Below are 13,278 nucleotides of genomic sequence, written 5' to 3'. Positions count from 1 at the left end.
GTTACTTAACCAATTGAAAATATCAGATTTGTAATGTCCTTTGTGATTCAAGCAGAGTAACACAAAAGAATATTGACATGAGACACATCCTGAATCCCCATTGAGCTTATGAAGCATAATGTTACGTACAACTTCTTCAACCATTAAGAGATCAGCAAAACTTGAAATGTTATCAATATCTCAGAATTTATACATACTTTTTTCAATTTTCTTTATTTTACCTATATTGTTTCATGGTTCATCTAGCTATTACTACTTTCAGTGTTTATTTATGTAATTTTAGTATCAGGGGAATTCTGATGCCCTTAAGATCGTTTGTTATTGTGATTTGTCCAGTCTATGTAAGAAAGGGTATCCTTCATAAAGCTATATTATTATGGTTCTTGTGTAGTACTGTCACTTTTTAGTGTGCTTACATGTGTCTTTGGATTATTTACTTCGGTTATAAACTTGACACAAACTTTTGTGTCAAGTTTAGGTAGTTAGCTAAAATTCAGATTGCCTTTCCTTTTTTCACTAACAGACTAAAAGTGAATCTTTCTACAAAACATGAAAAGGTTTAAAGAGCAAACATTTGCAGTTTTCATATAAAATACGAACTAACACTAAAATCGGGAGCGTGCCGGCGAGATAGAAGGTATTACATTCACTAATATTTGAGCAACAGGATTTGGTTGAATTCCCTAGAGAAAACTTTTCATAAAAACCTAAGAAGATACCTACTATTAAAACAGCCAAACATCTGAATATTTAAGCACGCTTTACGGACATGGATACCTAAAGGGCAGCATAATTTATTTATGTTTTCCCCTTTTTTTCTATTAAGAACTAAAAGAAAGTTACTGATAAGCTTCTCATACTGCTTTCAAAGGGAAAGCAGACAAAGCAGGGAAAAGAGATTGTCTGTTCTTTGCGTTGCAAAAAGTGCAACGAAACGGAAAACTTCCGTCTTCAGAAATGTTTCACGCGTGTGATACTAAACAGAGAAAGAAGGACTAAATAAACATGCAAAATTTAAGGTATTGAGTAAAAAACTACTTTTTTTCTACATTGACTATTTTTAACAGCACATGCTAACCTGTCAAACTGTCTTTGGATGAACTCATAAGCTACAGATTACAGAAAAATATTCGGCACGTGGCAACTCTGTATAAGACTCGGTCTCTCTCTGAAGAAATTTTCAGGGATTGCATGAGTGGCAAACAAATTCCTCTGCCATCTAGAAAAATGAGTTTTTGGTCAGCGTCAACAGCGGCCAAAGGCAATGTTTTGTTCTAAATTATAGTTTAACCAACGATAGAAAAAATATTTGACGACAGGCATGAAAAAGAAAAATATAGGAGTTACGAGGTCCTTCTAAATATGAAGTTTCATGAAGATCCGATCACTCCTTCGTAAGTTAAAAATACGTCATTTTTCTTATTTTTCAGAATTCCCCCCCCCCGCAATTGAGCGGATCCGTTCCAATTTTGTAAATCACGTATGCAAGACTTCTGCTTATTTTTCCAACCAAGTTTCATCCCAATCCCTCCAATCTAAGCGTTTCCCATCATTTTAGGTCTCCCCACCCCAAACTTCCCCCAATGTCACCAGATCCGGTCAGGATTTAAAATAAGAGCTTTGAGACACGATATCCTTCTAAAAATCAAGTTTCATGGAGATCCAATCACCCGTTCGTAAGTTAAAAATACCTCAATTTTTCTAATTTTTCAGAATTAACCCCCCCCCCCCCAACTACCCCAAAGAGAGCGGATCCGTTCTGGTTATGTCAATCATGTATCTAGGACTCGTGTTTTTTTCCCCACCAAGTTTCATCCCGATCCCTCCACTCTAAGTGTTTTCCAATTTTTAGGTTTCTCCCTCCCAAATCCCCCCCCCCCAATGTCACCAGATCCGGTGGGGTTTAAAATAAGAGCTCTGAGCCACGATATCCTTCTAAATATCAAATTTCATTGAGATCCGATCACCCGTTCGTAAGTTAAAAATATCTCATTTTTTTTATTTTTTTCAGAAATACCCCCCCCCCAACTACCCAAAAGAGAGCGGATCCGTTACGTTTATGTCAATCATCTATCTAGGACTTGTGTTTATTTTCCCCACCATGTTTCATCCCGATCCCTCCACTCTAAGTGTTTTCCATGTTTTAGGTTTCCCCCTCCCAACTCCCGTCCCCATCACCAGATCCGGTCGGGATTTAAAATAAGAGCTCTAAGACACGATATCCTTCTAAACATCAAATTTCATTGAGATCCGATCACGTTCGTAAGTTGAAAATACCTCATTTTTCTAATTTTTAAGAATTACTCCCCCCCCCCCCCAACTACCCCAAAGAGAGCAAATCAGTTCCGATTATGTCAATCATGTATCTGGGACTTGCACTTATTTTTCCCATCAAGTTTCATCCCGATCCCTCTACTCTAAGTGTTTTCCAAGATTTTAGGTTTCCCCCCTCCAACTCCCCCCAATGTCATCAGACCCAGTCGGGATTTAAAATAAGAGCTCTGAGACACAATATCATTCCAAACATCAAATCTCATTAAGATCCAATCACCCGCTCATAAGTTAAAAATACTCCATTTTTTCTATTTTTTCCGAATTAACCGGCCCCTACTCCCCCCCCCCAGATGGTCAAATCGGGAAAAAGACTATTTCTAATTTAATCTGGTCCGGTCCCTGATACGCTTGCCAAATTTCATCGTCCTAGCTTACCTGGAAGTGCCTAAAGTAGCAAAACCGGGACTTTAGGTTTTCCCCCTCCAACTCCCCCCAATGTCATCAGACCCAGTCGGGATTTAAAATAAGAGCTCTGAGACACAATATCATTCCAAACATCAAATCTCATTAAGATCCAATCACCCGCTCATAAGTTAAAAATACTCCATTTTTTCTATTTTTTCCGAATTAACCGGCCCCTACTCCCCCCCCCCAGATGGTCAAATCGGGAAAAAGACTATTTCTAATTTAATCTGGTCCGGTCCCTGATACGCTTGCCAAATTTCATCGTCCTAGCTTACCTGGAAGTGCCTAAAGTAGCAAAACCGGGACTTTAGGTTTTCCCCCTCCAACTCCCCCCAATGTCATCAGATCCGGTCGGGATTTAAAATAAGAGCTTTGAGACACAATATCATTCCAAACATCAAATTTCATTAAGATCCAATCACCCGCTGATAAGTTAAAAATACTTCATTTTTTCTATTTTTTTGCGAATTAACCGGGCCCCCACTCCCCCCAGATGGTCAAATCGGGAAAACGACTATTTCTAATTTAATCTGGTCCGGTCCCTGATACGCTTGCGAAATTTCATCGTCCTAGCTTACCTGGAAGTGCCTAAAGTAGCAAAACCGGGACCAACAGACAGACCGACAGACCGACAGAATTGGCGACTGCTATATGTCACTTGGTTAATACCAAGTGCCATAAAAACAGTGGCATAAATACCAAAGAAAAAATATTTTATCCCCTGACTCAATTGTACCCAACTTCACTCCCTCCCCCCCCCCCCAAAAAAAAAGAAGAAGAAAACAAACCCTTCTCTTGGAAGTTCAATTCGATCCCCGAGGCGCGAACACTTTTATGAAACCTGTTGACTGTGTGATGAAAAATACTTGCTTGGCTTCAAGTACCCATTGCCTAATTTCACATAATTTTCTTCAGAGCTGAAGATTAGTGATTGGTTGAGAGTTTCCGACATAGTCAGTTAAATATGTAGATAGTCTATTACATGAATTTTAATTTTAGCTGGTGTTTCTGAGTAAAGAGCAATAGAGCTAGACCACAAAATTTCAAATTCCCTCAAAACTATATTGATTATTTATTCTTCATCAGGTTATTTACTTTTTGCAATACAAAAACTGTTTTTTTAGCATAATCTTTTAGTCTCGAAAATCCAATTTCAATTCAGTTTCATAATTTTCTGCTTTTTCTTGAAGATGACCGCTAATTACAACTACAAAACAGATACTGAAACTTCTTTTGCAGTCCATTAAAAGTATTTTAGAAATAAAATGAAAAAAGCACCTTTCCCGGTGGAGTAACAATCCAGTAGGTAGAGCATTAAGTGTCACTGACCCTAAGAACTCTCCCTTCTTAAACCTCCAAAAACAGACATCCCCGTCAGTACCAGCAGATACGACGACGTGATTTACACCATCTGCCTCAACGCCAACGACAGCTCCATTGTGTGCTGAAACAACAAAAATTATCCACAATGACTTGCAGAGTTATTTTTGCAACGTAATTACCAAACTTATCAGCATATAGAGAAATTATATTGCAAGTTTAGCAAGGACCCAACCAATAAAATGAAAAATGTCAATAAAATGTCAAAAAGAAGACTGACTAGAAACTAAATACATATTCACTAACTCCACATGGAACGAACGCAAAACTTTAATGATTGATAGAAGATGGAATGAACTTTTATTTTCAGACAGAGAACCAAAACTTTATGTGTTTGCCCAGGGCTTTACGAAGGGGGGAGGGGTGGTAATTTTTTTCCTTTTTTTTATTTTATTGTTTCTCTTTTCCTTCGTTTTTTGCAGTGTTTCTATCTAACAGGTTTTCAATAAATAATAGTAATATGCTAAGGCCGTAGCGCCCGAGGGAGATAATGCAAGATTTCTTTAAGGTAGTAATGTAAGTTGCAAGTAAAAAAAAATTGATTGGATCAATAACTAAGCATATTTATTTCAGGCTTTTTATCCTACTTGCTGTTCTGATGAATTAGCCTCTCTTCATCTTCAACATGGACTGCATCTAAGAGATTTCTATGCGCGCGCCAGATTACAATACCTTCACAGTACATGCCTGACGTTTAGTCACACCAATTAGGGCAGGGGGCTAGATTTTAAGAAATACCTTTTATTGGTACCTTCATTGGAAAAGAGGCCCCACCCCCCCCCCATAGGTTTTGGACAAATGCATGTTTTTCTTATTTTCACAAAAAAAGTCATTGCCCCTCACAAAATTTTCGTGAATTGACACCCACTGTTCATGCTTGGTAGCGATATGATTTGCTCAAAGCCACAACAGGGTGAATATATACTTTGATATGCATCTGAAAAATCCAAGACGTAGTAGTAAAAGAATAGGAATGTAAAAGAAAGAAAAAAAGTATGAGAAACCTAATTTTGGACGGAGAGCTATACTAAGAATATACCAATCATGAGACGAACAGATCTGTTTCTAAATTTTCTTCTTTTTTACAGAATCGAAAGGATCATTACGGACCACTATAGTTCCTGTAGAATGATATTTGAGACAAGTGGACACTAATCAATGCTGAATATAAAATATGCAGAACTGTAGAAGGGTTATTTTGCCAGCAGTCAGAAGGGAAAGAATCTCAAAATGATTTAAACCTTCAAAACTCATACAATCCATTAAAAGAACAAAGAAACAGTGAAATATAGAAAGCTTACCTCTATCAGCTTTTAACTTAGAATAAGTAAGCCTATGTATGCCCGACTGTATATTAAATCTGTCCAAATGTCCGGAGTCTGTTCCAATAAAAACAAAGTTACCACAAGCACTCAAGGAAACGCTCTAAAAAGAAGAGATCAAGTAAGTTAGACGCTTGTGAAATTAGAAGTACAAAAGCAATTTGGTACATTCTTTCCGTAGCCAAAATAAAACGAAAGTATGTAACACAGAAATTTGTTCATGAGAGAACCATAATGCTACTCATTGTTCACATAGTTTGGCTGAATGTCCAATGCGCGTCATCTGCGAAAAAAATTGACAAACAAAAAAACGACAATTTACCAAAAATTGAAGAGAAAACAGGAAAGGAGCTTTTACTTAACCGCATAAAACTGAGACAAGACGCACTATACGGTTCTTACCATTTTTTTTTCACGAGTGCTGACAACATTATTATTAAGAGGGTATATTCTTAATTAACCCATTGAACAAAAATTAAGCCAAGACACCTATGTCTAGGCTAAAAGTGAAAGTCAACACTCCCTCACAATAGCATTCGTTTAGTGGGAGATGGCGCAGGTAAAGCCTGAAACATGAGAGGATAGAAGAGAAAGGTAGGCACAGGAAATACATAAAGGACCAAACATAAAAGGAAACTACGAACTATCAATGGTAACAAGTTATGATAAAAATTCAAGGGATGACTACATAATCATGCATATTATCCTGAAAATTAGAAGTTCGAAAGCAAATCCTAAATATTCGTAATTCAGTCTGATTATAGTGAATTTGCTTTTTCACATTTTATAACATTAATTTTGGACGGAGAGCTATATTCACATTAGAATAATAGCCAGTCAAATAGTGCTTTGACTGGCTATTATTCTACCCTACAGTTTATGTTACACCACCAAAAGTAAACGATTCTTCATATGCAAATTGTTTCAGTTAATACGTGGTTGTATAAGTGTTTGTTCTTACGTGTGCATCTGTGGAAGTTATACTCTTGGGGTTGTATACGTCCCTGGTCGTAACTTTCTAAGACGCTATTCGTTAAGGCTACAACAAATACTTACCCAAATACGCGCAAAATAATCTGAACTGTGATAATAGTGTCTGGAGATTCAAGAAACACTATCGATTGACAAATAAGCACCTTAACCCAACCGCGGTTTTCTATATCAAATACATTGTAATATTACGCTGTAATGTTCTAATATAATGTTATGGTGTAATGCAAATTTACGGTGGCAATATTACTGCGAAATATAATTGTAATTATCTCTTGTTAGCTTATCTCTGTATTATATCTTACTAGCTTATCTCTATAAGTCCATATGGGGATATTTGGTCTTTTAACATACCTCAGACAATTATGGATGTATTATATCTCTTTACATATCAAATCCAACTTGCATCAACTAAATCAAACTAAAATCAACTTGGGGAAAATGACGAAAAGGCTTGAGCTATAGTCTATCATCCGTCCATCCTAGGGCAGAACTAAAGACAGATAAGCATAGAGTACCCCCCCCCCCAAAAAAAAAAAAAAATGTCCATACGCTTGCAGGCAATTGGGCAGCTGGGATTGTTTATATTATATAGGCTTTGCCTGCTGGGAAAGCCCACTGGAATTACAAAGGGGATGACGAAGATTTTTGGTTTGACTCATAATGGAAAGTGTGTGCTGGATTTACGTAAAACAGGGGACCTAACACAGCTTAGCTAATTTCAGAGAACCTGCTTGCAAGTTTCACTACAAAAACTATATTTGAAATCTTTACATACCCCTATTCAAGAGACTATAGAGGGTCTATTGCTGTGTTATAGAAACAAAACTTCCGTTTTCACCTTTTAACCATTTCATAAACCTTCACGGTTTTTAACAGAAGTATGTATTTCATGCGGATTGATGAATGTTTTATTCAATTTTTGAAAGGCATTTATAGTTCTTGCAAGGTGCCTAAAAGGATTGTTTTAGCTTGTGTTTGAGCCAGAGCCTAGAGTGCGAGCTGAAATCGAGTTTTATCGTCTATGTAGGACTACGTGTATCTAAAATTATTCCATCAAGCGGTTTTTCTTCAATCCATATTATTGTTTCAAAGTAGGAAGCTCTGTTCTCCAGTAGGCTCCAGCTTATGACGTGTGACTATTTCCTCTCCCAATTGCAATACTTTTTCTTAGAATAATACATAGAAAAACTCAGATTACAAAAGAACCATTCTCCCATGGTTCTGAAAATGCAGCTTTTCGTTATTTCGGTTAAACAGGTATTTTCATTTCCTGCATCTGAGACTGACACAGAAGAATGACTTGAAACATGTTACCTAAAGTTTAATAGTTTTCTTACATCTAAGTAAATCCATGTCTGATCATTGCTCCTTTTTGTTAGCAACATAGAAAGTTGGTCCAAAGGAAGACCAAAGGTGTTCGAAATCATTCAATTTTTAGGATGAGGGGTCAGAAACTTAAGGAAATTAGTTCATCTTTTACTGGATTCACAGAACCGCGATTATTCTTGCACATTTCTTCACTCTAAAAAGGAAACTCTTAAAAAAGAGCCTTCATAACAATTATTACATAAAAAGAATTGACTTTTTATGGTAATTCCAAATATATAAAATTATGTAAGTTTAGTGTTACCCATCAAAGGTACGAACCTGCAAAAGTTTCCCTGGTTCTCGAAAAAGAGGGAAACAAACCCCCAATCAAGAAATCTTAAGGAAAATCACACCGTGAAATTCTGCATATTATAGAGCACAACTGTTGACGTTTCAAACTCCTATGTACAAAAATGTGGATTTTATTGTTTTTTTTTTTTACAGAAGAAAGACCACATATCCGTGTTTAATTTTTTTTTCCAGGGGTGATCGCATTGAACCAATAGTCTTAGATGACCGGGAAAGGGTTCACTCGAATGGAAATTAAAAGTTCTAGCGCCCTTTTCAAGTTACCAAAACCGTTCGATAGCTATTAGTCCACCTCCCAAGCATCCCCCAATGACATCTCATCAAAATTCTGAGATAATCATTTAGTTCAGGATAGTTGAAAGGTCCAATAACTATGCCTCTGCGGATGACATGACCCACAGGTCCCCTGGAGTAAGAGATATATGTATGCAATTTGCCCATAATTTACATATAGCATCCGTTACTGGGAAACATACGTAAATTCTTCGGGAGAGAGGGAGGGGGCAATTTTCCGCGGGGTTGGGGATTTTCCATAAGGAGGAAATTATTTGGGTGGAATTTTCAGGACAAAGTTTTATATGGGGGGGATTCCCTGGCCTGATTTGAAAAAATCCGTGAGAAATTAATTTTTTCAAAACTGAAAGGAACAGCTTTAGAAATTAAAACGAATAGATATTATTCCGTATATGAGGGGGACTGCCTCCGCCTTAATCCCTCGCTAGTTTCACTATAGTTTTTTATTCCTTTAAAAATGCCTTTATTAAAACGGCCCTTTTGTTTAAGGAGTCCTTCCTAAAGCGTTGGGACAGAAAGGCAAAGTTTAGTGTAAAGATCGAGGGATTGAGGAAGGGGCAGCCACTTTCATATACAGAATAATTTTTGTTCGTTTTTAAGTTTAATGCTGCTCCTTCCTTTCTGTTGGAAAAATATTTTGCTTGTTTTTCATCTGATTACAGTTGAGAAACAATGCGCTAAGGACACAAGACAAACATACTGCTTTGGATCTTGGGTACTCCTATTTTGTAAATATTGCATATAATTGTTCTCTTTTCAGCTCTTTTTGTGATTCATATCAAAGTTTCCTTCACTAAAAAACAAATTAGAGCTTAAACTGAAAATCAAGAACAAAAACACAATTTCACACCATTTTATAGTCTCAGAGTTTTGAAAACACCCTATATAGATTTTCTTATACAGCTAGAGGCCAAAGCTTAGATTAGATTAGATTAGAAAAGGTTAGATGATTCTTCATTTTCTGCAGAAATTACGTTTTTGATTCTGATGAGTGAAGCTTGATAAAAACATCCAATTAAAATGTGTGCTTTAATTTCAAGGGATATCAAATGCAGGTTCAATCATATTTTCTTACTAAACTAGAGACCAATCAAGTGCCGATTGAAAGAAGATAAAGCATCTTTTGTTTAAACAGAACTGGTAGGAGGAGAGGCGTACCCGAAATAAGCATATTCAGATCCTAATATAGTCAGTGACCACAAGCTACCCCTGACAGCCGGGGAAACATTGCATACAGATTCGTTACATAATTCCTTGTAAAAAAAAAAATAAGACTAATAAAACTCCAACTTACAGTAGATATTGCATGTTTCAGGGTAGCATCTTGTTTAAATCGCTGGTGTCTCAGTTTGTGGTCTCCCATGCGTGAGCAATCATAGTGCCAAGTACTCACTGTACTTAACCCTGAATGACAGGCAGCAATACTGTCCCATTCCTTTTGCCGTGTCGGCTCTGTAAAATCAAATCTCATCTTACATCGTACAGTTGGTAAGTGTATGTAATCCGTAACTCCAGACTAAACACGATTATACAAAACCTTTTCATTTCTATGCATTAATACATCAAGAGATGTAAAACTAACTAAAATGCAAGGAGATGGCAGAGTATGAGACTCTCAATCACCGGGTAATGGGTTTGAGCTCGAAGATAGGTTTTTCTCGTCAATAAAAAATGAAACACATAAAATAAATTCCTTTTTGAGTAAAATTTGCATTTGTGGAGAAACAAAAAAATAACATAAGATTATTTTACGTACAGCAGACGAGTAAAGAGTTCAATTACAGGACAGGGAGGGGGATCTTTTCTCTCCTGTAAATGGGTATTTCCAAATTAGTAAGTTTAACCTGTTTTGTCTCACGCCAGAGGATCAATTTGAAAATTCTAAAGACTTTTTTGTTAGAGGGCAGGGGGCAAGGTGACATAACTTATTTGGAGAGGGTAGGAGGGCAAAACCATCCTTTATTGTACCATCCTTTATGTTATCGTTTATTGATAATATATTTTGTACTATTAATATGATCGGTCCGTAAGTATGACATGAATGGATCGACTAAATTTCTTGAAGATAGTGAGCTTGGTGTGAGCAGTTCTAAAACATCAAAGCGGTCAGATTAAATCAACATATCCGTTAAAGCTTATAATTCTGAAAGATCACTGACTATGATAATAACGAACGAATATCGAAGGGATGTACGGAAAATATAAGCAAATTCACAAATTGTCTCGAGAAGCTGAAATAGAAACCCAACGAAGACATGCAATATAGTCAACTCGGTAATCCACTCGACACAACATTCTACTACTTTCACAAGTATAGCAAAAATTTAATCAGTTTAGGGGCCCTTTGCTGTGTAAGAAGAGCCCTTTGTTCAGTTTGTTTTTCTGATACTGAAGGGAGGTTAGAGAATATACTGAAGGGAGGTACAGAAAATATGAACAAATTGATATATTACTTACAGAAGCAAAAATAAAAATCTTTCTAAGACTTGCAAAATAATCAACTCGGCAATCCACTCAATACAATATTCTGTTACTTTCGCAACTATTGCAAAAAAATTATCAGTTTAGGAGCCCTTTGTTGTATAAGAAGAGCCCATTGTTCAGTTTTATCTGATAGTGAAGGGAGCTTAGAGAACATATACTGAAGGGAGGTACAGAAAATATGAACAAATTGATATATTACTTACAGAAGCAGAAATAAAAATCTTTCGAAGACTTGCAAACTAATCAACTCGGCAATCCACTCAACACAATATTCTGTTACTTTCGCAACTATTGCAAAAGTTTTATCAGTTTAGGAGCCCTTTGTTGTATAAGAAGAGTCCATTGTTCAGTTTTTTCTGATAGTGAAGGGAGCTTAGAGAACATATACTGAAGGGAGGTACAGAAAATATAAACAAATTGACAAATTACTTCCAGAAGCAGAAACAGAAATCCTTCAAAGACTTGCGAAATAATCAACTCGGCAATCCACTCAACATAATGTTTTGTTATTTTCGCAACTATGAGAAACATCCTACCGGTTCGGAAGCCCCTTGCTGTGACGAAGGGCCGTTTGTTCCGTTTTGCCTCTGGCTTTACTTCTGCGTCTTCCTGTTTGCATCTAGTAAATATTCAGGAGCTCCGGAAGACAGGTATGATACCACAGATAGTGATTACTTTTCACTGAAATTTTTAAAGCATATATTTTCCATCAGATCATCTGGTGTACCTATTTTAAAAGTACATAAAATGTGGTATCAAGATTGCTTCAAGTCTGTTAAATTTCTACCATTATTTGAAAGTTGCAATAAGAATTCCCTACATAATTTTAGACTTATTTCTCTTCTTCCAATGTTACCTAGTTCTTGAGAAGATGATCAATGCTAGAATGGTTGAGTTTCTGGGGCGATTGTAACTTCCAAATTCACCTCATTTTAGATTCACGAAAAAAGAATGTGTACAGACCACACTGTGTTATCTTCATTGACGGTCATAAACGATGCTCTGGATGCCAGTGGGAGAGTGGCTTCAATTTTCTTTGGTGTTATGAAAGGCTTTGATTCGACCGATTATGTTATTTTGCTTACAAAACCTGACAAAAAACATTTCGAGGGACCCATTTGGACCTTCTAAGGTTTTCCCCTTATAGTCGCTCTTTATTTGTGACCGTTGTTAGTGCCATATCGGGTGCAAAGAAGGCGTAACATGGTCTTTCATACAAATCTGTGCCCAGGCGAATGCTGCTTCTAGTATTTATTAACGGTCCCGTAGGAAGCAATTGGGGGTTTGTCGTTTTACCTGACTTTTCCTGTCAGAGAATTTTACATATTAATTATAGTACTATCAGCACATCATGTGCATTTTAAAGTGGCAGCAAAGATGGACAACAACTCATAGAGAAGATCATTATGGGTATGAGCCAAATTGAGAAATGGACAAGGGCCAATACATGATACTAAATAACACCAAATTACAATTTTTAGTTTGTGGAAGAATTCCCAATTACTTTCCATGGGTTAATGAACTAAGACTCGGTGATACTTCAATTGATCGACTAAAGTTTGTGGAATTCCTTGGCGTCTTAATAGACGAATGTTTGAAATAAAAACCCTAAATAGAGCTGTTAGGCAGTAAAGTTTGACAGAATGCTGGAATTATAAGAAAGTTAAAGAAATTTTTCCCCAGTGATGTAAGAAGGTCTCTAAATCTGTCTACGGTTCAAACTTACCTTCCGTAAACGCTGTCTGGTAAAGTACTTTCTAAACCCATTAGGTTCCTCTAAGTACTCTTCAAGGTTTTATATATTTCGGTGGGCTGCTTCGCTACGAAAAACCTCTTCCAAGCTGAGTAATCTATAAAGGACTATCTCCCTGTAGCAGCATAATATTCGTACGCATGAATATATAATCAGTCAGAGGTAACAGGCTTGTGATTGCCAGTGCAGGATTTCTACTTTTGTTGATAGAAAAGTATCACCAAGTGTGGAAAACCATGCTGTGACTAAGGCAGGGCCCAGGATGGCACAAAGCTTTTATCACTTCTGGAAGTCCCAGGGACTCCATACTATTCGGTTCTAAGCCGGCTTAAGCGCATTTAGTAGACATGAGAAGATGTTTTAGTCCCCGTCCTCCACTAGTTCTGGGACCAGTGCATTTCCTTAGGCCATAAAAATTTCAATGATTTAAAATTAGATAATATGAAAATTGCTACTTGGAAAGTTACAACGTTAAAAAAAAAACTACTGTACTCACATTTTGACAGAAAAATTGAAATGTTTTGAAAAGGAGTTTCAGAAACTAATATTCCAGGAATCGGAAACATGACATTAGGTAGAAAAAATTTGACAGAGAGTATAAATAGAAAGAGAGAGAGGGAGAGGAAGAGAGAGAGA

General features: G+C 36.8%; 1 protein-coding gene across 1 annotated transcript in view; it reads right to left on the bottom strand.

The window, feature by feature from the left end:
* LOC136026364 (WD repeat-containing protein 36-like) overlaps positions 1-13,278 on the bottom strand; it is a 62,180-nt gene that overhangs the window by 25,864 nt on the left and 23,038 nt on the right. The window contains exons 8-10 of the mRNA XM_065702896.1: positions 9,700-9,857; positions 5,421-5,544; positions 4,018-4,183 (exon numbers count right to left, since the gene is read on the bottom strand). Coding sequence (XP_065558968.1) covers positions 4,018-4,183; positions 5,421-5,544; positions 9,700-9,857 — 448 coding nt within the window. The remainder of the gene's footprint in view (positions 1-4,017; positions 4,184-5,420; positions 5,545-9,699; positions 9,858-13,278) is intronic.

Source organism: Artemia franciscana, chromosome 4 (genome assembly GCF_032884065.1).
Source record: "Artemia franciscana chromosome 4, ASM3288406v1, whole genome shotgun sequence".
Taxonomy (NCBI): domain Eukaryota; kingdom Metazoa; phylum Arthropoda; class Branchiopoda; order Anostraca; family Artemiidae; genus Artemia; species Artemia franciscana.
This window is presented reverse-complemented; position numbering and strand designations above follow the sequence as displayed.